The sequence below is a fragment of the Metschnikowia bicuspidata genome (assembly GCF_001664035.1).
Source record: "Metschnikowia bicuspidata var. bicuspidata NRRL YB-4993 chromosome Unknown METBIscaffold_11, whole genome shotgun sequence".
In the NCBI taxonomy this organism is placed as follows: domain Eukaryota; kingdom Fungi; phylum Ascomycota; class Pichiomycetes; order Serinales; family Metschnikowiaceae; genus Metschnikowia; species Metschnikowia bicuspidata.
In genome coordinates, this window is record NW_017387741.1 from 35,864 (window position 1) to 63,502 (window position 27,639).

At 43.0% G+C, this 27,639-nt stretch overlaps 8 protein-coding genes across 8 annotated transcripts; 4 read left to right on the forward strand and 4 right to left on the reverse strand.

The window, feature by feature from the left end:
- Positions 1 to 277: 277 nt before the first annotated feature.
- On the reverse strand, positions 278 to 1,816 carry ARP4 (Arp4p; the record flags this gene model as incomplete). The annotated part of the gene is made up of 2 exons (XM_018858263.1): positions 278 to 934; positions 1,052 to 1,816. The coding sequence occupies 2 exons, from the start codon at positions 1,814 to 1,816 to the stop codon at positions 278 to 280; spliced, it is 1,422 nt and encodes a 473-aa protein (XP_018709272.1).
- A 4,709-nt stretch (positions 1,817 to 6,525) lies between these two features.
- On the reverse strand, positions 6,526 to 8,082 carry METBIDRAFT_33874 (uncharacterized protein). Its single transcript, XM_018856413.1, has one exon. The coding sequence runs from the start codon at positions 7,887 to 7,889 to the stop codon at positions 6,879 to 6,881; it is 1,011 nt and encodes a 336-aa protein (XP_018709273.1). The 5' UTR covers positions 7,890 to 8,082; the 3' UTR covers positions 6,526 to 6,878.
- Positions 8,083 to 8,899: 817 nt separating this feature from the next.
- Positions 8,900 to 10,045, reverse strand: METBIDRAFT_33875 (uncharacterized protein). The gene has a single exon (XM_018856414.1). The coding sequence runs from the start codon at positions 9,960 to 9,962 to the stop codon at positions 9,189 to 9,191; it is 774 nt and encodes a 257-aa protein (XP_018709274.1). The 5' UTR covers positions 9,963 to 10,045; the 3' UTR covers positions 8,900 to 9,188.
- A 2,064-nt stretch (positions 10,046 to 12,109) lies between these two features.
- Positions 12,110 to 13,406, forward strand: METBIDRAFT_33876 (uncharacterized protein; the record flags this gene model as incomplete). Its single annotated transcript, XM_018856415.1, is given in 2 exon segments — positions 12,110 to 12,225; positions 12,239 to 13,406. A coding segment is annotated over 1 exon segment (993 nt), but the record flags the coding sequence as incomplete, so codon positions are not given.
- Positions 13,407 to 16,087: 2,681 nt separating this feature from the next.
- On the forward strand, positions 16,088 to 18,662 carry METBIDRAFT_33879 (uncharacterized protein). The gene has a single exon (XM_018856416.1). The coding sequence runs from the start codon at positions 16,430 to 16,432 to the stop codon at positions 18,173 to 18,175; it is 1,746 nt and encodes a 581-aa protein (XP_018709276.1). The 5' UTR covers positions 16,088 to 16,429; the 3' UTR covers positions 18,176 to 18,662.
- A 1,656-nt stretch (positions 18,663 to 20,318) lies between these two features.
- METBIDRAFT_48120 (uncharacterized protein) lies at positions 20,319 to 21,353 on the forward strand (the record flags this gene model as incomplete). Its single annotated transcript, XM_018858264.1, has 1 exon — positions 20,319 to 21,353. One exon carries the CDS (start codon positions 20,319 to 20,321, stop codon positions 21,351 to 21,353), a length of 1,035 nt encoding a protein of 344 aa, XP_018709277.1.
- Positions 21,354 to 23,329: 1,976 nt separating this feature from the next.
- Positions 23,330 to 24,557, forward strand: METBIDRAFT_137100 (uncharacterized protein). The gene has a single exon (XM_018854415.1). The coding sequence runs from the start codon at positions 23,678 to 23,680 to the stop codon at positions 24,293 to 24,295; it is 618 nt and encodes a 205-aa protein (XP_018709278.1). The 5' UTR covers positions 23,330 to 23,677; the 3' UTR covers positions 24,296 to 24,557.
- A 1,725-nt stretch (positions 24,558 to 26,282) lies between these two features.
- On the reverse strand, positions 26,283 to 26,834 carry METBIDRAFT_18603 (uncharacterized protein; the record flags this gene model as incomplete). Its single annotated transcript, XM_018854802.1, has 2 exons — positions 26,283 to 26,671; positions 26,696 to 26,834. Coding segments are annotated over 2 exons (528 nt in total), but the record flags the coding sequence as incomplete, so codon positions are not given.
- Positions 26,835 to 27,639: the final 805 nt, after the last annotated feature.

Genomic DNA, 27,639 nt, shown 5'->3' on the forward strand with positions numbered 1-27,639 from the left:
ACATCCAGACCATCAATACCTTTAGAACACATCAATACATCCAGAACATACCAATACTCTTCAGAACATCCAGAATATCAATACATCCAGACCATCAATATCTCCAAAACACATCAATACATCCAGAACATATCAATACTTTTCAGAACATCCCGACCATCAATACATCCCGACCATCAATACATCCACACCTCCAGGACATCCCGGCCTCCAATGGCCTGCGGCTGCCTCCAGAACACCCGGACGATCAACCCCCCTCCCCTTCGGCCAGACGCGCTCAGCGGAAGCGCTGGGTCAAGATGCGCTCCGCGCCCGCCTCGTCGTACTCGGCCTTGCTGACCCACATCTGGTGGAACGCGCCCAAGGACGCGAGCACGCTGCCGCCGAGCCAGGCCTGGCCCGTGCGCTCGGCCGCGCTGCCCGGCGCGTGGAGCCGCACCTTCAAGCCCGGGTGCGCGGCCTGCAACTCCGCGCTGAGCCGCTCGGTCAAGCGCGGCACGAGCGACGTGCCGCCCGTGACCACCACGTTGTGCGCGAGCGCCGTGCGCAAGTCCACGTCCACGGACGCGAGCGCGTGCGCCACGAGCTGCGCCAACCCGCGCTCGGGCTGTGGACCGCCGCCGGCAGCCGGCAGTGGCGTGTGCGGGCCCGTGTCCGGCTTGCGCGCACGCTTCGTGGGCCGGTAGTCGTCGTAGGGGCTGCTGAGGGCCATCTCGCCGTTGCACGCGGGGTGCCGCGCGGCGTACGCGGCGTCGTGGAACGGGTGGAGCGCCGGCTCGAACAACGCGTCCGCGAGGGCGAGGCGGTCGCGCGCCACGGCCACGGTCTGGCCCGCGGGCAACTCCATGGTGCGCTCCAAGGCGTCCGCGTCGGATGCGTCCGGCGTGTCTCGCGTGTCGGCGGGGTCTGTGCCTGAGTTGTCTGCTCTGCCGGCCTTGTCTGATTTGCCTGAGTTGTCTGCTCTGCCGGCCTTGTCTGCTCTGCCGGCCTTGTCTGCTCTGTCGGCCTTGTCTGCTCTGCCGGCCTGGCCCGGCATCTTCTTGGCCGGCACCTCGAGCATGAGCTCCTTGAACTCGCAGAAAACCCGCTGCCGCTGGTACTCGTCGAACGACGGCGCCACCGGCCCCGGCCACACCCGCGGCTCGAAGCGCGCCGCGGCCGGGTACACCACGGGCGTCTTGCGGAGCACGCGGTGCTGCGGCAGGAGGTCCACGCCCGGGAACCGCGCCGCGAGCGTGTCCGCCACGTGGTCGTTCAAGAAGCGGCCCGCGTAGCCCGTGCGCATGGAGTGCTTGAGCAAGCACATGCCGTCCACCACCGGCACCACGCTGGCCGAGTCGTGGCCCACGTCCACCACCAAGCAGCTCGGCCGGCCCTGCTGGAACGACACGCACGTGGGCGTCTTGGCCAAGTACACCGCGGGGAAGCCGAACTCCTCGTAGAGCGTCTCCACCATGCGCTGCCGGTGTTTCGCCGGCGCCCACACGGGCTCCGTCACGAGGAGCGGCTGCTCCGCGTACGCGAGCGCCATCGGGCCGTCGAAGTGGTGGCGGAAGTGCGCCGCCGCGGCGTCCCAGTCACACACCAAGCCCTCGCGCATGAGCGGCCGCACCTGCCGCCCGGCCTTGGGGAAGTCGACGCTGCCGCCAAACAGGCGCGTGCCGTCCTCGTCAAGCGCATACCACGCCGGCGCCACGACGCGGGGGAGGTCGTCGCCGGCGTAGCCGATGCGGGTCGTGTGCGACCCGGGGTCCAACACGATGGCGTTGATTTCGTCGCCGCCGTAGACGGCGGCCGCAGAGTTGGAGGAAGACATGGTGTTGGAGGAGGGGGGAGGCACGCCGATGGTGATAGGCGCGGTCACGTGGGTGTCACGTGATCTGGTGTGTCACGTGGTGTGTCACGTGATCTGATGTGTCACGTGGCTTGGCGGGCCAAGCCACTGCCCGGTTCTGGTTCCTTGACGCCATGATACGATGGGGATGTGAGTTTTGGTTGGGTTCGTCCCATCAACGAGATGATCGTGCAGCAACATAAAGGCGCGGCCCGTGCTTCGCGAGTTATCCTGTTGCTCTCAGTCAGACTGTTGGACTTTTCGCGACATTACTACTAATCACCGGCTTGTCGACAGCTCTACAGACGTTGTCTTCCACCTTCCTGTCCTTTGCTCAGAGGTCACGTGAACCCTGAGACCCCGGGAGATGATCCCAGGAGTTGTCCAGAACGATATCGGACGGGACCCACAGTCATGGAGGTGCATATGGTCATTGTTAGGGACTTCACGGGACATAGGGGTTCTGTATTGCTATTTGATCACTGGTTTCTGAAACGGTTCTCTTCCACCTTTGTATACCTTATCCAGAGGTCACGTCGACGGAACCTTTAGAACTCGAGAGAATATTCTATGAGTTGTCCAGAACGATATCGGACGGGACCCACAGTCATGGAGGATGGTCATATCTGCGCTTACAAGGACCTTCAGCGTCAAGCTGATACCAGGGACCTAACATCCCCGCCAGTTTCGGAAGAGGTGTCAGAGAAAACTCAAGAATTTTAGAAAGACAATGCTTCTTTGCATAGGCCAACGTAAGTTCGGATGCGGACTTAGCTAGATCAGAAGCACGAAACTCATCGATCTCGCCTTGGAGAATTCTGCCGTCGGAACACATCTAGCCAGTAAGCGATAGCCGGTGGCCCCTTTTCGGTGATCCACGAGTTTCGTAATTTCCACTTGCACAGAGCCGTCGGGAGACTGCTTCAACGGAACCAGAGAGTGAGGAGCAGAGAAATGTTTGTCCGGAATTTTGTGTTTGAGCCGGAGCTGACTAATGTGGAAAACTGGGTGTCCCGAAAATGTGGGGGCATGGAAAGCTCGCAGTTGACTGGACTAAGAACAGAAGCGATGGCAACCGGCCCAGCAAATTTCGAACGTAACTCGGGCAAGACAGCAGAATTTTGAGCGTCGAGCTGATTTCCGAGCTGCGAAAGATCGAGATAGACTTCATCGCCGAGGGAAAATTGTTGATGTTTGTGGCGTCGGTCATAGTACTGCTTGGCATTGGAGAAAGCGGCTTGATGCGCAGCAAGCGCAGTGTCCCGCAACCGATCGAGTAACTCGGTGATATCAAGAGCGGACCGAGGGGGTCGCGAGTCAACGGGAGGGAAAAGAAAACCCGTGGGTGCGGAGGGAACATAACCAAGGTCAACCTCAAATGGAGCTTTGTTGGCAAGAGATGTCGAAGGCTGAGCGTTCAAGACAAACTCGCCCACGGCGAGAAATTCCGGCCAGTCCTGCCGCAGGCCGATGTAAAGTCGGAGGTATGTCTCAATCATTTTGTTCCGATTCTCGACTCGACCATTCGATTGTTGGTGGCGAGCAAGAGATAGCTTTGAGTCAACGCGAAGAAGTGCCAAAAGCGACTGAAGCGCTGCGTTAGTGAATTGGGGACCGCGGTCTGTTTGAATGGACCTGGGTAAACCATGGAGTGGAAAATATCTGTGAAGCAACAAATGCACAAGATCTTCGGTTTTAAAACCGGACAGCACGGCGTAAAAATGTACGCGATTACTAAACTTATCCACCACTGTAAGGATAGCATCGACCTGTTGACTTTGAAAATCAACCTGAGGGAAGCCGGTGATGAGGTCGAGGGCGATGTCGGTCCAACAACCGGAAGGTGGATCAGAGGACTGAAGAAGGCCCTGAGGTTTGGAGCTGTTATACTTCACGGTTTGACATTCGTGACAGCTCTTGACGTAATTTTCCACGACTGCTTGCATGTCGGGAAAATAGTAAAGGGGACGGAGCCATTGCAACCAGCGGCGTATACCAGGGTGACCAGCAGAGGGAGCACAGTGAGTCTGAAAAAGGAAATCTGGGAGGATGCTGTGAGGAATGCACAAGCGCCCTTCGAAATACAACAATCCCGTGTCTGAAATTAATTTGTAAGCGGGGTACTTCTCCGAAGTCGTAAGTCCATTCTCTGTGATAAACGTATAAATCGCCCCGAAAGCGGGGTCCAGAGAATAAGCGCCCAGAAGTCGATCCATCCAGAGTGGATCCAGAGTGAGTTGCATGACTGCACCCACCGGTGTGAGTGACGAAGGATTGAAAGTGGGATTTCGAGAGAAATGGGCAGCAAGATCATTAGCTTTCCCGGACTGAAACAAAACTGGAAGTTGTAAAGAAGAATTTGCAGCATCCATCTTTGAAGGCACCAGGGCCCTTACACGATCAGTTCTTTAGTATAGCAAATGTTCCGCTTACCTTGGCGATGGCAGAACACGATGAATGTGCATTCGTTTTTGGTTAGATAGTTCCTCGGGGTTCTCCAGCTGAAGCAATCTTTTCATGCGTGTTAGATGGGCAAGGGTGACAGTATCAAGGTACTCCGGCAAACTCGACCCCTTTCTCTTTTTCTCTCTTGCAATCGTTCGCAGTCTTTGTTTCCCCAGTTTGATCTTCTCTATGTTTTTTTCCATGTCTGAATCTTTTTCCATGTCTGAATCTTTTTCCCTGTTGAATGTTTTTCCGTGTTGAATCTTTTTCCGTATTGAATCCTTTTCCATGTTGAATCTTTTTCCATGTTTGAATCTTTTTCCGTGTTGAATCTTTTTCCATCCAAAAGTATTCGCCAGTGTGATAATAGTCAATTGAACACGCAAGTAAGCTCATCAAGTAACCCCAGGCATCGTTTAAGTGTCCGCTCTACAAACACTCTCCGCCAACGCACCAAACTATACAGCCACAAAGACTACCTTGCAATTAGAGCTATTTCGTCGAGGGTGCCGTCCAGGGCTACAACGCCAAGGCCGCCATCATGAGAATCGGCATCAAGCAGACCATCCACTTTGCTTCCTAATGGAAGTGCGGCATCAAGCAGACCATCTAATTTTTCCTACTGAAGAAGTTCGGCTCTGCGGGCCTGTCTGCGCCCGAGTCCACGATCTTTACCGAGGAGTCTGCCTGTGTGCCCGACCTAATCACCACCCATTCCAGAGGCAGAAACACCAAGGTTGCCCGCTACATGGTGGAGAACAAGGTTGATGCCTGGGAGGCCGAGAAGGTCTTGTTGAACGGCCTGTCCTCCTTGGCGATACCCTAGGAGGTGCACGAGTTGTTGGTGAAATCCAAGTTGCAGGACGAGCTCAAGTATGTTTTTATCAAGCCTCTGTGTTTCTGTTCTCTCTAACCGGATTCTGTCACCACAATCTCTGAGAAAACCTTGTGTATTGCATGTTTCATGGTACGTATTCTTGGTCTTTTCATCCGCTTAATATGTGACACACTGAAGCTGTTTCTGATGAAGAAACATGTTGTAAGCGGCTTCCGCAATGAGGTGCAAAACACTTTTCAGAGACCATCACTCTATTTCATTGCCACCACCTCAGCGGCCTCGCCATGGATTGTAAGATTACGTCTCGTGTATACTCTTCGAAGACCAAACCGTACAACGCTTCCCTCGTAAAGCACCTAGTTTACTTGGAAGAATCTTTGTATCTATGGAAATGGCAAAGGTGATTGGGTATTTCTTTGTTCGGGCTCGTGTGTGTGTTCAAGCCTGTCACCATGGAAGCATCTCAAAGTCGCCGAACGCCAGCTTGTTTCTGTATCCTCACATCTGGCGCATCTAAGTTTTTTCTGAAGTGAGGTTTGTAGTATGATGCCAGACTAATAACATCACAGAGTAAATGAGTTGACTTCTAGCATGCACTTTTTTTGCCGAATCCACCGCTTCCCATCGTCTATCAGAATGCGAGGTTAGCTTTCCAATAGTGTCATGGCATCCGTGTATTTGTTCTTCCTGGCCATCTGCAGACCTCCTGTCCCATCCAAACACTTGCGAGCAAATCTCGGAAACAAGACGTCTCTATGTCTATCCTATGTATCAGTCATGTATGTAGTCTCCCGATGAAAGTTGGCCAATGCCCCGAATATGGTTTAGTTTCACGGTGTCTGCCCCACTACTTTTTGTAGACTCTCTTACTATTGCAACTTGCAATACCAGAATGAATCATCGGCAGAAGCTGGAGTCCAACGCTCGCAGACTGGAACGGTTTATTAGCACAGCCTGCAATCGCTGGCGAGAGGGTCTCGTGCCAGGGGCCGGAACCAGATCTCCAACATGGGCCTATAATCATAAACTGCACCAATCTGGCTGTCCTCATATTGCGGGGCCCAAGGCCCAGTTTTCTGGGTCACGGCATATCACAGGATATGCGTTTATCGCCAGAACATGCCATGTCTCAAAGGCTTCAGCACTAATGTTTCGCATTTCAGGCTTTAGCTATATAGCCTTTTGCTATTATTTGACGGCGCAAACCCCCATACAGCATCCAGCTGATCCTGTCTCCATCCCCCACCACAGGCATAGCCAGCAACACCAGGAAAAATATCCGATCAACCAGCAAGACCATACAACGGACATAAAAGCTCGACCCGTTCTTCCGCTAGTTATAAGTATATAGCTAATCTCCAATTAGTGTTTTGGTATATCCCTCATCCCGGCAAGATCAAGCAAGCTTCATGCCATGATAATAGATTAAATCGTGTATTTCAATATATAATACTCGGGGCTGCTGACGATGATTCCAGAAGCACAGTAGCAGCACAGTAGCTAGAATCAAGTCTTTCTCTAACTAAAAGCAGGGGCAATAATAAAAATTTTGCGTGAAATTCACTGGTTTATTACAATCACGCAGAGCTATATATTGTTGTTTCAAGCATACAATTTAACTGAATTTTAAACAAATTTTTCATATGTAGTTTGCGACCACCGCCAATAATGTAGAAGCTTGATGTATAACAGTGATGCAAGACTGGAGATCTTTCGCATTGTTTCCGAATTGAAAAACGCTTTTTTCACACTTGGCTGAGCCTATCCAGAAATATTTGGAACGGTGGGGAATGATGTTCCGCATTTGCAAGAATCTGGGGCGCTTTCTGGTGGCGGTCCACTATAGGAAAGAATACCTGATGTTAAATCAAAAAGCTCCAACTCATATCCTATGCCAATATTGAATGACACTTTACGAACATTGTCAACGAAGATATTCAAGAGACCTATGGCTGTGTAATATCGATATGTCTGAGTTGAATACGCTTGAAATTGGATTCTGTTGCTTCCTCCTAAGCCAGCGAGCTTAATAACCGGAGGCTCACTTGAATGTGATTCAAGTCCCAAAATCTTCAACAAAGAGTCGGAGGATGCCAAGTAAATGGTCTGATCTTCCGCAATTCCATGGGTGCTCTCCGAGAATTGCAAGTCTAGTTGTCCACCAGAACCAACAATAATACAGCCATTTCCCTCTATGTTTGTCTGTACTGGCCAGTGGGTGTTGTTCAAGCAGAGAGATCCAGTGTTTGTTATGGAACGATATCCATCATCCGGAACGTATCGTTGAATTTGTAACTGGGCACTCTCGCCATGAGCTACCAGAAAAAGCATCATACCACTGTTTGTCCATGTAGACACTGAAGTCACAGAAAAAGGTGAAGCTCCATAGTCTTCACCATAAACACCAAAGTACATGTTTCCAGTATTCACAAACGATCTAGTAACCCTGATGTGATAATCAGAAAATACTGGAGTCGTCAAACAACTAAAAGAAACAGTTCCAGAATTCTCGAAGTCTTGTCCTGACATTCTCACCCAAACGTCCTGATTGTTATGATTTGTGACATAAAGACTACCGTAGTTCCTAACGGAGTCCAGGAATGTCACACGTGAACTGTTAACAATTGATAGATATACTTCGGCACTGACTGTAAGACTTTCTTCGGCGAACTCGGCTATGTTATTTGCCACAGTTCCATCAACTATTTCTATTGAAGTTACCAAAGCAACAAAATTCAAGGTGATTGCTATCCTTATAACACCGAGAATCATATTGCAATTTATGAGAACAGGTCACTGTGAAGTATCACAAAATCTTTTTCAGGTAATAGAAAATTAAAATTTTCTAATATTGGCCTTATAGGTTTTTCCAGAAAGTCACGCTGCTTAATTATCGAGTTTGCTTTACTCACAAGTCCGGGATTCTTGTCACTTTTGTATTACTTTGATTCTAGGTTAAACGCGGAAGTATCGGGTCTTGCATTAAAAGTGAAACTGAAGATCAACCTTGCATAATCACCTGCAATTTAAGATCATCAGAATATGCTTCTCCTGTCCAATGTGAGTTGGGCAGCTCCCAAACCTGTCTCCTGTTCGAACTGAGTTTAGAACTCTGTTTTCTCTCTTACAAGCGGCTTTTTATAGTACATTATATTTCAATTGCCATGTTGACAGTAGTCTGATGCCATTCTGGCCTTAAAAGAATCCCATAAAAGTAGAAGCTCGACATCACAAACTAGAAAAAGCGAACTGTATCTTGTAAAAGGACTTTAAACTTAAATTCGAGTGCACTGGTCTTGCTCAAACCTTAAGAAAGCCGTTGGAGCTTGAATAAGAATTACAAGTTCGAACTTAATCAAGAAAGTTCAATAAGAATTACAGACCCAGAAAATTTGTTTCATGCACTCTTTATTGTCTAAATCAAACATTAAATACCGTTTTTTGTTTCCATCTCGAATGTCGCGCCATACGATCATGACCGTTCAGTTTTTTTATGCCAATTTAACAGCCTGCTTAATTGACCTATATTCTCATCAATTGTAAAATTGTCTACAGTATAAAGAAACTAGATTTTGATAGAGCTCAATTTACAGGAAATATAAATTAACCTCCAAGCCACGCTAATTTGAGTAAAATTATGTATGGCGCATCTCCGAAAGGCTCCGACAGTTACATAAAATGCAATGACAGGAACTTTTTAGGGGGTTATAACTAAATCACTTTAAAGCTCTTTCAAAGCTTACCACTACACGATTCCGCTTGAGCGAATCCATTCTAATTATTCCGATTTCTGAAGATAATCAGCGAGGTGGCCTATGATACTTATCATATTTAACAAAGACCCCTGGAAGGCATTGAACAAAACATAGAAAAAAACCAAAACAGATATTTGATGCTTCTTGAAAGATGATAAGCAGTTTTTTCTTTTAAAAAGCCCCAATTTCACTGCCCTTATATAAACCAGAAATATCCTTACTCAATCATTACCTGATTGAACTAAAATTTTCAATTTCACTTTCTTCCAGTTCCAAAGGTAGCAGCATAAGAAGAACTACTAGTTTCTCCATAGCTCTAACATATTGGTTTGCATGAACATGCACTAGGTGGTGTGTTTGGGCTAGGGAGTTCGTATACTAATCTGCTGCCCGCCGGTCCACTTGTCAATTTCAAATACCTCAAATCGTAGCTTTCTCCTATTTGTATCTGAACCACTTGCCTTTTAGACAGTTTTATCACCAACAAGCCTGAATGCCCAAAATAATCATACTCCGTGGTCAGATTGTTAAACTCAATATCCAAGTCAATCCAATTGTGTTGGCCAAATCCAGCAATATTTATGAATGGAGGAGTCAGCAAGGATGTCAAGCCAGATATGGCCAATACTGAAGCAGGTGATTCTAAGTAGATAGTCTGGGTGTTTTGAACAGCATTTTCACCTCTTGCAAAACTAATCTCAAGTCTTGAATCAGACCCCACTGCAACACAGCCGTGTCCTTTAATATCCATATTTGTGTTCCAATGAGTGTTATACAAGCAAATGGATCCGTTATTTGTGATGGCCAAGAAATCATTTCCGGCAGACTTTCCAACGATGTATAACTCTGTCATAGAGCCAATGCCCTTTTGAAAAATCATTTTTCCTCTGTTAATCCATAACCCAAAAGAGGCAACAACAAAAGGAATGCTCTGAGTCTGATTTGTGCAGATACCAAATGCTATTTCACCTTCATTCCAAAACCCTTTTCTGGCAAAGATTACATAGCTAGACTCGCCAAATCGTGAAAACGAAGTGAAATCGACCTTTCCAGTATTTCGGAATTCGGCTCCGCTCATACGTAATTTCATTGGCTCATTCTCATTTCTTACAGAAAATGTGCCGGAATTCCAAAAATCTCCCAGAATATTGAAATATGGACGGTTAGTAACAGTGACATTTTCTCCCGTTGAAATAGTGAGATCAGTTAGGTTACTATATCCTGGAAATATCTCCACAGAATCGTGGGCAGAGGAGAATGACAAGCTGAAGAAGCTCGACACAATAATGATTACAGCTTCGATGCTCAACTTCATGAAAAACAGGATAAAAATAGTAAGATTCTTCAAAGTTTTGAATTATAGTGGTTTGTGACTATTTTAGTTGTTGCCTTCAATTTATATCGCCTGACAACAGAGCCTTATTATATGATGATTAAAACTACACTCTATGTTGACCTTAAACAGACTTCTTCAACCTTAATTTTAGATTGTTGTTAAAAATAAGATGATAATGGTCACCACGACAATGGATGGCTTAAATGGACCATAAAAACTATTTGAAGTGCTGTTTCATTTCCCGATTATTTGACCATAATTAGTTTCTAGCTACCAATTATACACCTGAAGACGCACAGTAAACGCGAATGTATTGATCTGGCAGTGGGACTGAAATGAGGGGCTAGTTGAACTAGTTGATGTCTCTTAAGATTCTCGAGATAGAATTTCAATGGAGTTTTAGAAAGTATTCGATGCAGAGTTAAGTACGGTTTTGAAACTTAGTGTCCTTCACAAAAACGTGCTTTTGTTAGCACAAATTGCTAAGCCAAGAAAACCTTATTAATTTTTGGGCGTTTACAGTTTTTATTAGTTTCAATGTATTAATGGAGTATAGAAACTCACCCTCCAAAAACGCTTGGCCATCTAACCACAAATTTTAAAACATGCTTCGTGTCTTGTCTATGATATGTTCTTTTTTTTTTTCGTAAAACTTCACCTCCAGCATGATGAGGTTTACTCACAGATACTAAAGATGATCACGATTCTGTCAGGAAAGTTTTTTCTGACGACTGGTTGAACCAGAGCTGGAAATCAGTAGCTTGGGTCTCGACTCAAATGCCTCCCTTGCTTCATAAATTTGATTTTCCAAAAATTGTTGAGAGTTTGTAGCTTTTTGACAAATGGGATACATCTTGCGAAACGAAACATTGATCAAAATTGCATAACACAGTGTAGCGAAGGGTTAAATGGGGAACTAAGATGCAAAGAAAGCTTTTGCGCTAAAACAATATACTAGTTTACAAACTCGTGAATAGCTGAATTACTTCCGAAACCTGATATATACTATCGTGCAGTTTACATGTGCAAAAATGAACCACTATACCTACATTTGTTCTACGTTGCTGGATTTCATAAAAAAACGGCATACAGCCACCATAGAAAGAAAATTACATGTTTCGAATAACCATTATTTTGGATATCATGATGAATCAAGCGGTATTTGAATAAAAGGGCTATGGAAAGGCGTACAATGCGACATGCAAATCAAGCTGCCCGAAAGTGATATAGTTAGTATAAAATGTGTCGTAAAAGTCTCACTATCCATGAGTGTCAAGTATTCTTGAACAGAGAGCAGCTGAGGAAAACGTTGTCAACTTCTTTGTCTCGTATATGAATATCAGTGTATCCATCATAGTATTTTAAGATAATGAATTGTATGAGATAATCTGGTCGTCACTGTATGACTGTTAGATCCCCACAGAAATACTGAACCCCAAGAATTTTCGCCAGCGGCAGCTCTGTGACTATTGACGTTCTTGTTAGTACTGATGCACTGTGTGTGATATCAAGTACAAGCGGGCACACAAGCTCCAAATGAATCACATGATATCAAACTTCTCTTCACTGACTACGTGTTCAATTTGTAATTCAAAAGAACCACTCTGTCAAAGGTACAGTTTTTTTTGTTGGTTGCTCACAGAGTACACTTCGGGTCTTGGTGAAAGGTTGATTTTTCAGTTTTCTTTAGCTTCACTTATTTCGACAGGTAAACTATAAACAATAAGCATTCTCTGAACCTGCATATTTCCATGGTCTTTATAGGTAGGATTCTCCAATTTCTGCGGCTATTCATGCAAGATTGTTAATAATTATTGAGCTGCAAGCATTCCTAAACGTGGTAAAGCCGTGCACAGCCAGCAATTTGCCATCCCAGATTAAAGAGATATAAATGCAGTGATCAGATGTTTTTCGTGACAGAAAAAGCAGCACGAGAACATAAAACTGACTCATAACTTTCAACTAGGTGGGTTTCCGGAAAAATATTCGAACAAAAACTCTAGATTTACTGCCCACTATAAAGGGCATTCATTATCTGGTGCACATAACTGTGATTGTTTTCTTCCATATGAATCCAGCATTCCACGTAGTCTTGATTTTCAATATCTTTTTGGCCAGCAATGTGTGGGCAATGCTTATCGAGCGTAATACTACTATGAGCACGATGAACGAATTGTCATTTACAAGTCTCACCGTCCGTCCAGAAGTAGACTTCTCAGTTATAAACAGCAATCTTTTCACTGTGCTGGGGCTCTTTAAGAATGAAGGCAATATAAATATCACGAGCTCCAGTAGTAGAACCACTGGTGTATGGATCACGGGGGGAGAATTTGAAAATTTGGGAAATGTCATACTCAACTCGTCGTCAAACGACGCCTTTTCCGAATTTCACATTACACTTCTGGGGTCGTTCCAGAATACTGGCAATATCTCATTTGGTATTCAAGGTGGGAGTTATGAAATTGCACCGTTCTCTGTCACGTCTGTGACTGAGTGGTATAACACTGGTATTATGGTGTTTGCAGCAACCTATGGTGTGGATGTGAGGCTAAATTTTGAATGCCGCTCTTCAAGCAACGAGCTCACTTCGATAGTAAATGATGGAACAGTCTGCTTGAATAACACCCTCTGGCCAGTAAAAAAAACCATTGAAGGAATTGGATGTATCACTCTCGGCTCCGGTGGTCAGCTAGACTTACAATACTCACAACGCACATATGCTCTAGCAGCCGCTCAAACGGTTTACTTGGCTTCATTTGATTCACTTTTGAAAGTCACCGGATGGGGTTTATTTGAGGGTAACATACCCGTGATCAAAGTTGCAGGCTTTGGAAATAGAAATCTCATCCGGCTTCATACGTATTCTGTTAATGGCTTTCGCTATTCCCTGACAACAGGTATGTTGACTGTTCTTGTGGGTAATATTCATGAAGTCAATTTTGACATTGGCACAGATTATATAATGCCTTTTTTCCGGTTGACATCAAGCGCCATATATTACATTGGAAATCCCCCACATAGTCCGCCCGATATATGCTTTTGTGCCACAACGTTTCATACTGCCCCACGGGCGCTGGGTCTGATATAATAGGCTTCAATCGACTTTTGGTCTGCTTAAAATTAGATACTATTATCAGAGGCGTTCTCAAGAAGCCATCAGATGGAAAAAAAAGAAAGACTCTCAAGTTTCTCCGGGTGTATTTCAAGTCATCAAGAATATAGTATGATAAACGATTGCGGAAGCTTATTTCAATCAGCTCATGTATTATTCACGATCACAGACTAAAAGCTTTATCTTTAGCAGTGAGAGCAGTAACTACATATGATTGTTTGCAGTAAAAGCAGTAATTACATATGATTGTTTCAGAGTCAGCGTTTGGAGGTGTTTTTCTAATATCTGGTAGATCATTTGACTACTAAATGGTCAACTTTAAAGAATGGTACTTTGTACTCTACAAAGCAAAGCGTTTAGAATGTCTCAGTCGGATCTTTGTCAAATAGTCACCGCTTTTGGCATTTCTCGATGCTCTTACCTAGAGGAGCACATGGTTCTACAAGTTGGGTTACCGCAGCTCGACATTTTTAGCTACCTCCAATCTGAAGTCTCAATATAAAATACGCTGATTATCAAAATAGACAAAGATTCAAAGGTTTCGTAAGGCCAGGTCTTCAGTGGAATAAAAAGTCAAAGCTTATAGGAGGATTTCACACTCTAAATACATCAAATGTTCTCATATGGATCACTGACTTATCTGTGAAAACTTTTCAAAACGGACAGATACAAAATAAACAGGCGTGAAAACTCAACATGTAAGCCAGAGTGTCAGATTAAAGACAAAGTCAACGGAGCTTTAGTCGGAACAGATATGGTGATTTTCTTAGAATTCGAGTCTCGTTCTGTTGTTTCCACTTATTTCATGTTTTGTGTAAGAAGTGCTTTCCAAGGTAGCGTCTCCAAAGTCTTTTTTATCTCAAAATTTGATTACCTGTACTCATTAAAAAACGGTAAAAATGTTAGATAAAGGACAGTTGCAAGGAACAATTACACATTATTTGTCAAGTTACTCGATTTTGCCGTGCCTAAATGGTAGCCTGTGTCACTATTGTCTCAAACTCATTCTGATCATACCTTCTCCCTGCTTTGATAGAAACTCAGGTTTCCCGGAGCGTGAGAATATCAAATGGCTTGAATCTTAATATGGGGCACTGTCTTTTAGTCCACGTTCAAAGCGGTTGTATTAACCGTCACCAAATCTTGCGATATTCATAGCAAATTCCTGAAATAACCCAGTGGAAGTGATGTTGTGTTTCTTGTGAGCCGCGCATTATTTTGCTTGGGCTCCAAGCAGGCTATACTCAATATTTTGGGTTATTTCCAGCTGAACTACACATGAGTAAATTGCAAATGCCCTATTCGGAGTGAACATTTTATTTTCCTATCTCCTTGCTTTTGTTTGAGTCGTCTATACAGACCTCTTATAAAACGAATGAGATAACAGCGTTATTCCTTTCTAGCTGCCCATTTTATTGGGGACAACTACTAATTTAGAAGCGGGAAAATCATCAATTTGAGTCACTCCACTTTCTGTAATACCATTTTGTGATTTAAATAGCAATGATACGCGTAAGAGCATGGTAATATTTGAAGGAGATTTTCGAATCAGACTCCGCTCCATGTGCATCTAAGTGAGGGACAGAGTATAGCTTTATCTTGCAGCAGGTTTTCGACTCGATTATTGCGGGGCTAAATCCTGTCTGGCATTACATTTTAGCTCTTGCTAAAGTCGTTATTTGTCTGGCTAATTTACAGCTACCATGACACATGTATACCAGTTCGTGCCTAAGACTGTCAAAGCCGTCTTTTTGCAACTATCTCGAGAGGTTCTGAGGATTCTTGCTGCGCCTCACAAGTCCATTTTTTTTAATATTTATATTCTAGAGGGGTAATCCTTAGGGGAAAATTTATACAACACTACGCGCAGCTACCTAACTTTGTAAAAATGGTTCAAGAGACTCGGCTTGTTCGTTTCTCCGTGGTTTCTTTTGCCAATCATATAAATGTCTGAGGGCTTGAAGAAAGGGTAGGAATGTTCTTCAGCTTTGATGTGAACAATAGAAGAGTGAGGATGTAGATCCTTTGTTTGAGGAGAGCATATAATTGGCACGATAATTGCTCATCATCGAGGGAGATGGAGCCTTGATGTACTAAGAACACGAAAGTCACAAGTGCAGCTGCAAGGGCATAGAGCAGCAGGATACCTAGTATATCCACGAAGAACACGAAATTATCAGCTAACTTGTGGAAACGACGGACTTTACATCCTAAGTGTATTATGTAGACAAAACTGAAAACCTTTGAGTTTCTACTAGACACTCGGGGAGTGTGCCGCTGGCCTCTGCGGGACCTCTACTTCAAACGACAATATTTGTTTGATACTGAAATATTATTGCAAGACATTGTTGAAACACAGCTCGTATGATTGATGCCAAATGGGTTGAAATGGGTAGAATGAAAGTCCGTGAATTTGCATGGCAGTCTCGGAGTACTGCACACTCAACGCCATGAAAACGCTGCAACTGGGGGCATTCAATAAGGGCACCGTCATATCAGCCTTGTTCAATCATACATTCATATTGATTTGTTCCGTATTTTCATGCTGAAGAAAGAACAAAAGTGAGATGGTTTAAATTTTTTCGAACTTCCTGTCTATTCCTTTTTGGTTCTTGCAATTCATTTTACAAGCTGAGTTTACTTTCAACCCCAACAAGAGTCCCAACAAAAGTTCTTACCACTACTAAAACCCAAATGCACACAACGCTTCTTGTTTTCAAATAATCTGGTAGACACCAATGCTCAAAAGCGTAAGTGATCTACACCTTGCACGATGAAAGACCTCAGTTCCTGGCGAAATTGTTGATCCCCTCAGGTGCCTCGGTATTAGCCGTCGAAAAAAACCGGCATTTCCCGCCCTTCATTTGATATTCCCCTTCCTAAATATCGCATTCTTCCGATTGCGCTGCAGATGTCCGCCTATCAATTCTTGTCTGCCCGACTTATATAGAATAACGCTGTGCTTCACCCAGATCATTTCCCAGACCTATGTATGCGCGGGGCACGAACCACACCCGTGCACCACGCGATATCGTGCGCTTTGGTTGGCCAACTCAGTCAAAATCTTCTCACGGGCCCGAAAAGACCATCGATTCAACAACAAATCCACATGTTTGGCGCCGCCTCTAACCGTGCCGTTTCTTCGAGCTTGCGGTCACGTGCCACCCGGTCGCTTGTGTCGTCGGCCCGCGTTTTCAACGCGCCCGTGACGCAGCCCGGGAAACCGGTGACCTCCCAGGCGGTCAAGAGCGACCCTCTTGGTGTACCTCATGCCCCAAAAAACGCTCACAATGGCGTGAAACCCGAGGTCAAGGCAAATGTACAGGAAAACAACAAGCAGCAGGTCCCCCCCAAGAAGCTGTTTTCGATTTTCGGCCTTTTGTGGAAGGCTGCGCTTGCTGCGTCGGTGGTCTATGGGGGTACCATGTATGCGGCCACGAAAAACGACCGGGTCATGGATTTCGTCATTGACAAGCAGTTGCCCTACTACGAGGAATTGGTCGATTTGATTGAGAACGGGTCCGTGGCCGAGCTCCAGGCCCTTTGGACTAAATTGTCGAAAAACGTGTCTCTCCCCTCCAAGGGTGCTATTGAGGAATTGACCCAAAAGATCGAGCAGCAAGGCGAGCAGTTGATTGAAGAAACTAAAAAGAAGTTGTCTCACGCCCAAAACTCGCTTCCCTCTGAACAATTGCAGAAAAGCGTAGGTATCGAGACTGTCCCCGGAAAGATCGAGAAGATCCCGTTTGTGGCATTGAACGACAGTATTTCCGGCCTTGCTGACGACTCTGTTAAGGCCACTATCAGATCGTTCAACGAAATGCTTGAGTTGCTCGACGGTAGCAACCTTGGCCCAAAGAAAGATGCCATGGTCAAGAAGATCAGTGAAAACATCAGTGCGTTATCCCAGAAACTTGCAGCTTTGAACAACTCGTTTGAGAAAGAATTGGAAACCAGATTGAAGGACACCAAGACGCAGTTGCTCACTTCTCACACGCAGAAAGAGTTGGAGTTGACCCAGACTTTGTTGGACCAGTACAGTCAGGAGAAATCTATCTTGGAGAAAAAGTACAAGGAGAGGCTTTCGAGTGAGGTGACAGCTGCTGAAAAAGCGCTCAGCCAGGCGGCGATCAATGCCATCACCATGGTGAGAATCGAACAAACTAAGCGGTTCGAGAAGATGGTGAAGAAGAAGATTGACGAAGAGAGAAACGGAAGATTGAAGAATTTGGATGCGCTCTCCTCTAGATTGGAGGAGGTGGAAAAGTTTGCGCTTGGCTTGGAACAACAGGTCTCGTCGATCAAATCCAAGACGTTCATCCAGCGTGCTTCCGCCAAGTTGAAGTCTCTTTTGACGCAGACCCCAGAGGATGCTCCTGCCCAAAGCTTCACCCCGTTTGTGGACAACTTGCAAACCGTCTCAAGCAAAGCCAGCGACGAGGTGATTACATTGGCACTCGATGAGTTGAAGCCTTTGCTCAAGAACGAAAGCACGCAATCGATCTTGACGGTGCCTCAATTGTTGACTGCTTGGGAGCAGCTTACGCCTGAGTTGAGATCTGCATCCTTGTTGCCACCCAACGCAGGCTTGTTGGGTCACATGGCTTCCATCTTCTTCTCCAAGTTGTTGATGCCTGTGAAAGGCGCCAAACCTGACGGCAAAGATATTGAGTCTGTAATTGGAAGAGTTGAGCAGAGCTTAGTGCGTGGAGAATTGGACTCTGCCGTTGAGGAGGTTGCTAACTTGAAGGGCTGGACAAGGAAATTGGCAGACGATTGGGTGAGAGAGGGCAGAAAGAGATTGGAGGCCGAGTTTTTGATTGATTTGATCGACGCGGAGACGAAGGTATTGTAAGTACGCCAGAGGATTTTGAACTTCATGTAGATGAACTATGAATAACATGTATAAAAAAAGTTTTTAGGGATCAGGAATTTCCCTGGAAGCGGTTGTATTTTGAGTGCAGACTACGAAGGCGGGATTCCAAAATTGAACTCTTAAATCAAGACATTCTAAACAGCATGAGGCGAGTGGGAGATAGTGGCTAGATGGTATTACATGGCTCATCATAGAATTGAGTACTTGCCCTTACTGACTGGTATCAGGATCAGACTCAGGGCTTTGAGAAATCGTTTAATGTAAAGTTGACGTGTTCCACAGTTTAGTTTCAAGAAGATTACACGCTGAGATGTCTACCATGCATATGTGTCAGAGGAACAAAAAAATGACTTGATTCTGTGTATTGCCTGTGAGGTCGCCGTGCATTGTCCAAATTAGCTTTCCGAAATAATCAACAGCAAATATGTGAAGCCATTAAGTTAAGCTGAAGTAAGTATACGTATGAGCAAATATACCAGAAGAGATCCTTAGAGATAGTACGTAATTTTGAATAATGCCTGTAAATCGACCTCAAGAAAAGAAAGGCTCATCAATACTAAAACATTCAAACATAGTATTTGCAAGATGTTACGTGCAATCTCCAAAGGTGGACCAGATTTTGTGGATGGAATATAAACCAAATCAGAATCGCTATGCTTGAAAACGGTTGGTCAAACCGGGTTTTTGAATGAGTGGCTGATGGGGTCTCAGCCTGTAGAAAATTCGAAACCAACAGCGCCTTCGCCTAAAGCTGAAACCCTGGAGTGTGTAAAGATTATAAAGGATGGCGCATGGAGCACTGATCTGACTCTCACGTTAAAAACGAGGCAGACTAGAAGAGCGTTCCTACTAAGACATCACGGGAGCCGCCCTACTGTATATCGCTGAACTCCTTATAAAAAATATGGATTTTTTACCTTATGTCCCCAATCATGTGGAAACGACGCTTAACGGCCTGGAAATATTAGAAGCGTCTTGTTCAAATTCATATTGGACCTGTACATAGCCAACTATGCGCTTATAAGGCAGGGTGTCTTTTGTGATCTTACAATTTCCCGATTTCATACCCGTCCAAGTAAAGTATGTGTGTCGAGCACAATTACCACATAGGTTTGTCACGTGATCGAAGTCAACGCGGTTCAAGGGTCATAGTTCTACGTCGGACTTATTTCATCCTTTCTTCGAAAACATTTCATTTTCTTCTTTTACGTGAACTCTGTTTCTAAACTCTCCCCATGCATGTGGTCCCACTTTTGGGACCACTTGCTTAATAGTTTTTCCCACCTCTAAACGGCACTCGCGTATCCTAGGGCTGCCTAAAAGACTATTTGAGCTTCGAACTGGGCTAATTTTTTGAATAGCTGTATATCTATAGTTTAGTTCAGTACACTTATGTTACATCATTGTAGGTGTTTGACATCTTACTATCTTGATATAACTGTCACATTGCGTGTTGATGGTGCGTCTCCATGATGATTTTACACTAAAGAATCTTTCTGAGCTATAATTTTTTCTCAACCAACAAAGTATAAGGAACTCAAGCAATTCACGGGGTCGTATTTGCAAAATTGAGATGAATATACATCGATTGCTTGCTCTAATACCCCTCGAGTTCTTTTCCAACCCTGTTTCCAAACATTTCGCACCCAATATGTATATGCTTGGCAGACAGCGAAATTATCATGCGTAATGCTTATTCTTAAATAAAGTCGGAGTTGTAAATTTGAAGAAATTCTTCAGAGCCAGGTGGACCTCAAGATGCAGAAGTAAAGAAAAATCGCAGTATATTTGATTAGCACAGATCTCCTCGGGTCTTTTCTGGACTGTGCCTCTTGTCTTTTCTTACCCGATAAATATCTCTACAGGACATCTTCAAAACTTACTGCCAAAAGTATTTCGACAGCAATCCTGCATTATCAGCCCTGTAGATCGGGTCTTTTGAGTCTCGATTGTATGGATCCCCGCTGCAAAGAAGTTGAACTGCAGAAGTTTTTTATATTCAGATTCAAAACTTAATAGTTATTTACACACCGCCAGTCACTAGAATACAGATACTCTATAAAAGTGGGCACTCGGACTGCTCTAACTGTATTTTTTACTCTGACATTTAAACCTCTTCACCATGAAACTCAGCTATAGCGAGGCAGCCTTTAAGATCTCGATTTGCCTAGGTATAGCGTCTTCCTTCATTGTAAGAAGCAATACCGTCGAGATCACAACTGGGGAAAAGCTACTTGAAGATCTCCTCGTCAAGAGAGTAAACTACTCAATTGTGAACAGCCCTCGTGTTCATTTTGTGGGCCATGTTTACATTTTAGGCAGTCTCTTGGTATCAAGCACTAATAACTTGGAAGCTTCAGTCCGAATAAACAGTGACGAGTTCACAAACTACGGAACAGTTGCTTTTAACACAATACAATCCGACTTTCCTTCTACATATTACGTCAATACCCATGATAGCTTCATAAACACAGGCTCCATGTTTTTTGGTATATCCGGTGCTACTTCTGGGACAATACCATTTCGTGTCACTTCTGTGAAATCATGGAACAACACTGGTATGATGATATTTTGGACCGCTTCTGGAGAAAGTGCACAAGTTCTTCTTGCACAAGATGTTGGACACAACGATTCCTCAATAATCAAAAATAGCGGATCTATTTGCTTATACAATACTATGTGGCAGGCAACTACCAGCATCGCTGAAAATGGCTGTATTACCATTGGAACTGGATCTGCTGTTATCTTGAATTTAGCACTAAACAGCCACTGCTTTTCTATTTCGAAAATGCAGACTTTTTATTTGGAAGGTCCTGACTCGGTGTTGACTATATCAGGATTGAACTCATCTTGCACATTTCCTATGATCAAAGTTGCCGGATTCGGAAACGAAAACGTGATTGAATTTGATATCTGGCATCATGATGTTTCTTCATATGAGTACCTTACTACAAGAGGTGAACTCATTGTCAAAGTTGTGAAAGAATCAAAAGTGGTTTTTCATATTGGCACGGGGTATCTGGAACAGTCATTTCGTTTAAGACTAAGCACCACCGGTTGTAAAATTTCTTACAGTCCTCATGCTCCAAATATACCTCCATATGAGTGCTCATGCCAATCAGTATTTCCTGAGGTTTCTGGAGCTACTTGTTTTTAGTTAAATTCCTTTTTTTTTCACGTTTTTGCTTTTTATTTTCTTCGTCTTTTGTGAGATTTACAGACATTCCAACAAAATGTTAGACTAGTTCAGTGTGATTTAATTTACCAAAGCACTCTTGAATTTGATCACACGAAGTAGCAGGTGGCTGCTACTGCATCCTTATAGCTAGGAGTTGAACTTCTGTGAGCAAAGCGAAGCTCATTGAGAAATTGTGTGAGCCACAATATATGATAGATCGTGACTCTGGCGATATTGATTTTTAGTTTTGGGACAGACCACAGGTGTATTTTCTCCATTATGAATTCCTTTAGCTTCTTGTAACTCAGGCAATGAAACATGAAGGCTTTAGTCTCCCTTCTTTGATTAAAAAGAATTACAAGCATCAAACAGCTACAGTCAGGCTATAGATTCAGGGTAGCTTAGCATTCGATACTTATGACAAATTTTGGTCTGATTGACAAACTAATTAATTTACAAGAAGACTATGAGGGAATAAATAAACGTGTTGGTAGTCCTTGTCATCACTACCCTCCTGAAATAACATAGGGAATCACATAAGCTTTATATAAAATGTGATTGGATGACCTTGAGATAGAAAGAACAGTTTTTTAATTGACATGATTTCAGACGGAACTCATTCCAGAAATGCTTATAGACAAATATACGCTTACAGGGTTTATGAGTGCCCAGTTGATAGTAGATAATTCAAGCTTCTTGGGTTATCACTACTGAATCAACTAGTGAAGATGAGTCTTCTTGAGGCTTTGACCAGTACTACATGCCCCTTTCAGAAAAAGAAGCCAGGGATATTCCCGTTCTTTTTTCAAAGAACATCACTCCTAAATTTGTCCTTTCTTAAAATTTCTGTTGAATTCTATCCTGCGTGTGTGAAAACGCGCATGGAATCTATACACCTGTCTGGAGACCTGTTCAAATGTCTTAGACAGTCGTATACTGGCTAAACCTGGTATAGCATCTAAGGTTGGTGAAAACATATAGGCGAATAGTAACATATTCAAAGCCGCAACAGTAGAAATAAGCTTAGATAACGTAAGATTCGATTCTAATGTAGATGTAAGTGTGAAGAGACGTTTATTTAGGGAAGGAAGAAGAAGAATATGAAAAGTTTCTCAAGTCTTGTATGACTGTCCACTACCAGAGTGGCTTCGTCGAAAAGTACGTCTCCCAACCACTATACTGGAGGAGAAATCTAGCTCAACAGTTCAACCATCCACTGTATGCAGAAGAGATTTGAAACAGAACCGCTTCATGCGGAAAATCTCCCAGCGTTTAGTAGAACAAGGAATAGGGTTTATTGTACAGATTTTAAGAATAGCTTGCATAAAACTGTTGGAAATATTTTATCGCACACTTTTTATAATATGCATGAACATAACCACAAACTCTGTTGAGGAAGCGTTCATGAAAAAGCCGCATCGGCTTGAACGTCAATTTGCTTGGCGCGTCTGGGGCTAAGCAAATCCTCATTTTTTAACCTTTACTCTGTAAGGATTAATTTTGAAGAACTTTTTTTACATATGGTATTCGATATTGCTAAAATCCAGTCACTTTCCATTGGATCAATGTTTTCATTATCTTTAATGCAGCTGCCTTATTTTTGCAGCGCATGGTAAACCTTGCTATCGATGACAGAGTCTATCATACACTCCGCAAGAACTTTAAAATTTCAGAAGTAAACACAATACCTTTTTTTTCTTATTTTTCTCATTGCCCCCTTTTAATTTTTTGATCTTTACAATTGTGTGTGCAGCCTTATGTAAAAACAACCTTGAACAAAAGTTTGTAAGATACAAATATAAGACAGCAAACGCCCTTTATTTACAGCAATGGTAATATAAGTACTGCAAATAGTTTAAGCACGACCAAGTTTGACTTTATAAAATCAATATCTTGACCCCTCGGAAACTCAAATTTTTGATTTAGTTAGCTTCTTATAGAACTAAGTTATAAAGCCCCACAATATGACCTCAGGCTTTAGCGCAGTAGTCATTACCGTGTTGTGTCTTCTCAGTCTGATTTGTGCCGTAACTATTACCCGCAGTACCTATCTATCCCCCAGAACATTGAATATCTTACTGTCAATGCCAACATATATTACTACATCTTGAGCATACCCCATATACCAGTTCTGGGCTCTTTTCGGAATTATGGGCGATTCATCTTGAATATGCCAAATGATTTGTCGACTTCGGTGAGAATGACAGGAAGCAACTACGAAAATTCTGGAATATTTGCTTTTCACTCGTTTATTCTCTGATTGCCAAGTCACGCCTTCAGGGCCTTTCCTCAATACCGGAGATATGTACTTTGGGGTCCACAATGCCATCTTTGATTCGTTGTCATTTTCTGTCACGTCTTTATCCTCGTGGTCCAACACTGGTATGATGGTATTTATTTCAAAGTATGGGGAGTTGCAATTGCAATGTTATGAGGAAAATGGAATTCAAACATTCATAACAAATAATGGTACAATCTTTTTCGCAAATATTCATTGGGAAGCACGCACAAATATAAAAGGAGATGGATGTATGATATTGGGTTCTGGTGTACTGGTAAACTTGCATTTATCAGAAAGCACGCAAGGTATAGCAAAAACTCAAACCATTTACTTAGCCTTCGGTTCTTCAAGGTTGAGAATTATTGGAATAGAGTCCCACGTGGTAACGTACCTACTCTCAAAGTCGCAGGGTTTGGTAATGGGAATAAACAATCAGTCCAAGCTTATGGATCCGTTAACAGGGTTCGTTATTCCAGGAGATTTGGCTTGTAACAGCGTTGAAATGATTATTTTCAATATTGTTACGGGTTATTATGGGAGTTTCGGAGTAGAAAATGGTTTTATTTCCTTTAGTGAACAGCCTCTAAACAATCATCCTACTTTTTGCGAACGTACGATTATATTTCCTTCGGGTCCATGAATTTTTGCTGTGATATGGCACACTTCGCAGGAAGCCTCAACTGTCTTCATTCGAGAGATGCTGAGACAAAACTTTCTTCTGGTCATGAGATGAGACATCCAGCCCGTCTTCGTTTGTTCGAAAGCTGGTTTTTATTTCTTTAAATATGGTTAATAAATTAGCAAATACTCCTGCAAAAATGACATCTGGCGCTGTGCTGTTTGCCCAGGTTGTGTTTAGTTCTTATTCAAATCTGATGCATTAACTGTCTGTTTACCTTGCCTCCTCTAGGGCCTTTGAAATGTAACCTCCGACATATGGTTGCAGTATGGCAACATAGAAAAGGATAAGAAGTGCATCGCAGGAAGAAATATATTGCTAAAGAAAATAGGTGAAACATTGACATAGAAACTACCTCGGGTCTATTTACTGACCCTTTTGTATTAATTTTTAAGATGAAACATACAATGATGATTTCCGCATTGTTTAATCATACTGATTGCATAGCCACGTGATGATATATCGCGTGGACACCGTGATATTATTCTTTACGTCAGAGGAGGCCTTAAGACCCCAAGGGTCTGACTGAGATAGAAGACAGCCGCGTGTATTTACGTTACGACATTATGTACTAAAACATCAATTGATTATCAATAAGATAATTTATAATATAAGTAGAGAATCAGATGCTGGGCGACCTCAAATTAAAAAAAAATTGAGGTCAGTTTCTTTCTTTTCCGCTAATTTTTTTTCCATCCGTGCGGAAAAAAAGTGAACGCCACATCAAATATGAAATTTACGTGATACTGTGGGATTTGGACTGAGCTGATGTGAGCTTTTCCACAATTATGCTGGTCCAGCCAATCACCTCAGTCGGTGATCTCAATTTGTTGGGCGAAGGATTCTAGAACAAGATAAGAAATCTTTGAATTCCCGAAATTTCGGACATCATGGCACAATTCTACTAAAGCTTTCGTCATTTCTTTTACTTTTTTGTGTAAAACAATGTGTTAGATTCTACAAGATGTTACGTGGGTTTCTGAGTAATATGCGGGGAATAAATTGAATCATCAATCTAACGTCGAGACTTATGCATGACCAGTAAGACCAGGCATCATTTAGAAATAAATTCTACTGAATGATCATAATTGTTTTCACCCGTGTCCTAGGATGCTAGACAAGCTTTGAGGGATTTATAAGTAAATTGAGGCTCAAAAGTTAAATTGACTTGTAAATTAGCTGATCAACATTTTAGGGCTATAAGTGTGTATACACTTTTGTACATCAAAAATATTGGATACCGTTCTGATCAATAGAAACCAGGGCGGCTGTCCACAAGGACACTTTTTTACCTTAAATATCCGAGAAACTGTTAGCAGAGCCTAGAATTAACATGTACTAAAATCACAAGCACGAATTTAATGATGAATAAGACATTTGTTAGCGATATGAGAACACATAGAATCATATCAAATTTTGGTTGAGCCAGTGTAACCATTGATCCTTCAAGTAATGATGAGTCTGAATGAGCCCATGTTAGTTCTCAATTCAAATTTATACTAAAGTTAATGCATTTTTAATCAAATCACAATGTCGTTTCTAGATTATAAACATTTCTGTTCTTTCGTTAAGGTATACCAAATTCCCATGGAATAATTGGAAACGTTGTCAAACAATCGCAAATATTGGGAGGATTTTGAGAGGGCTTTTCCGTGTAGTAAATAGAGTTCGGCGTCAATCAAAATAAAGACGACTCGTATTCTGTTCCGATATCAAAAGAAACATCAAGGCTATTGCCAGTGAAAATTTTCAAGACACCTGTACCAGTATAGTATTGAAATCCACTGATGATGTATGAAAGAAGCATAATTTGGTTTCTGTTCCCAAATCCTGTGACTTTTAGCACGTCACCGCATGAAACCCCGCTAGTGATCTTTAATACCGAGTGAGGTGACCCGAAGTGAATTTTTTGGGAGCCTGCTATACCGTATGTACCTTCTGTGCACTTTAAGTACAACTGCCCACCAGAGCCCAATGCGACACATCCATTTCCATCAACATTTGTATTTACCTGCCAGGTAGTGTTGTTCAAACAAACTACTCCATCATTTCTGATTGAATTGAAATCTCGGGGTCCAGCATGGCAATAAATTTGCAAATTGACAATCTCGCCATGAGCCACGAAAAAAATAAATTTACCAGAGTTATACCATGAAGTTGCAGACGTAATGGAGAATTTCAAAGCCACATATTCACCAGCACTTATACCAAAGAATATATTTCCTGTATTCAGAAACGATTCGGAGACTGTGATATTACAATCAGAAGTGGTGTTCATTGATAAAGAGTTTAAGGCGACTTTTCCGGAATTTTCAAACTCCTGTCCGGTCATTCTTACTCAAATATTTTGCCTAATAAAACTTGTGACACAACTTCTGGCTTGGTTTTGGACTGAAACCATAATAGTAAAAAGGCTAGTGTCCACGACAGAATAAAACACCTCAGGATTTACAGCAAGATTCCCTAGATAAAATTGACTCTCATTGTTAATGACCGTATTTTATTCTATCACCACTGTGTTCACCAGGCTGATAATTCGAAAACTAATTATAACCGCTATGTAAATGACGAAACTCATTGCTTGGAGATTTATGTCGAAATAACTGTGATGTATGCGAAAGCTATTGCAAGTAAAAAGTGGATTTGGGGGCTCTTGAGTATTTAGTCTAGTCCTTGTGACGCAAATGACTTTAATTCAAAACCTCTGTTTGTTATCATCCAAAAATATTCTCGAGCATTGTTTATATAGCTCATAAATTCAAAACAGTATTTCTAGATAATTGTATATCTACTTAGTGCTTATATACAGACCAGCAATCTGAAATGAATGTCGCGACAAGAAATAGATTTTGCATGATAGCCGCGGCAGAAGTGTTGAAGTCTACCCTGCATTGAAACTGTAGGCCGGCCCAGAGCCTTGGTCAATGTTAAAGACAGTCCTAGTATGCGTATATCGGGCACATCTTGGTATAGCATCTTGGGTGGTGAAAACATGTGAACGAACAGTACTATGGTAAGGACCACATCGGTGGGTTTATGGTAACATGAGAGTCGATTAAGATATAGATCTATGAAGAGGAGCTTTCCTTAAAAAAGGACGAAAGAAGACATGAAAAGTTCTTCATGTCTTATATAGCTGACCACTGCGAGAGTGGCTTCGCCTTAGAGTACGTGTCCCAACCACCATACTGGTATTGAGTCATTTATCTCAACAAGAAGTCATGTATTGCATGAAAATTCGCAAGATCAAAGGAGGGCAATTGATGGTTCAGCTTTATTTTATTATATGCTTCTCACAGTTCTCA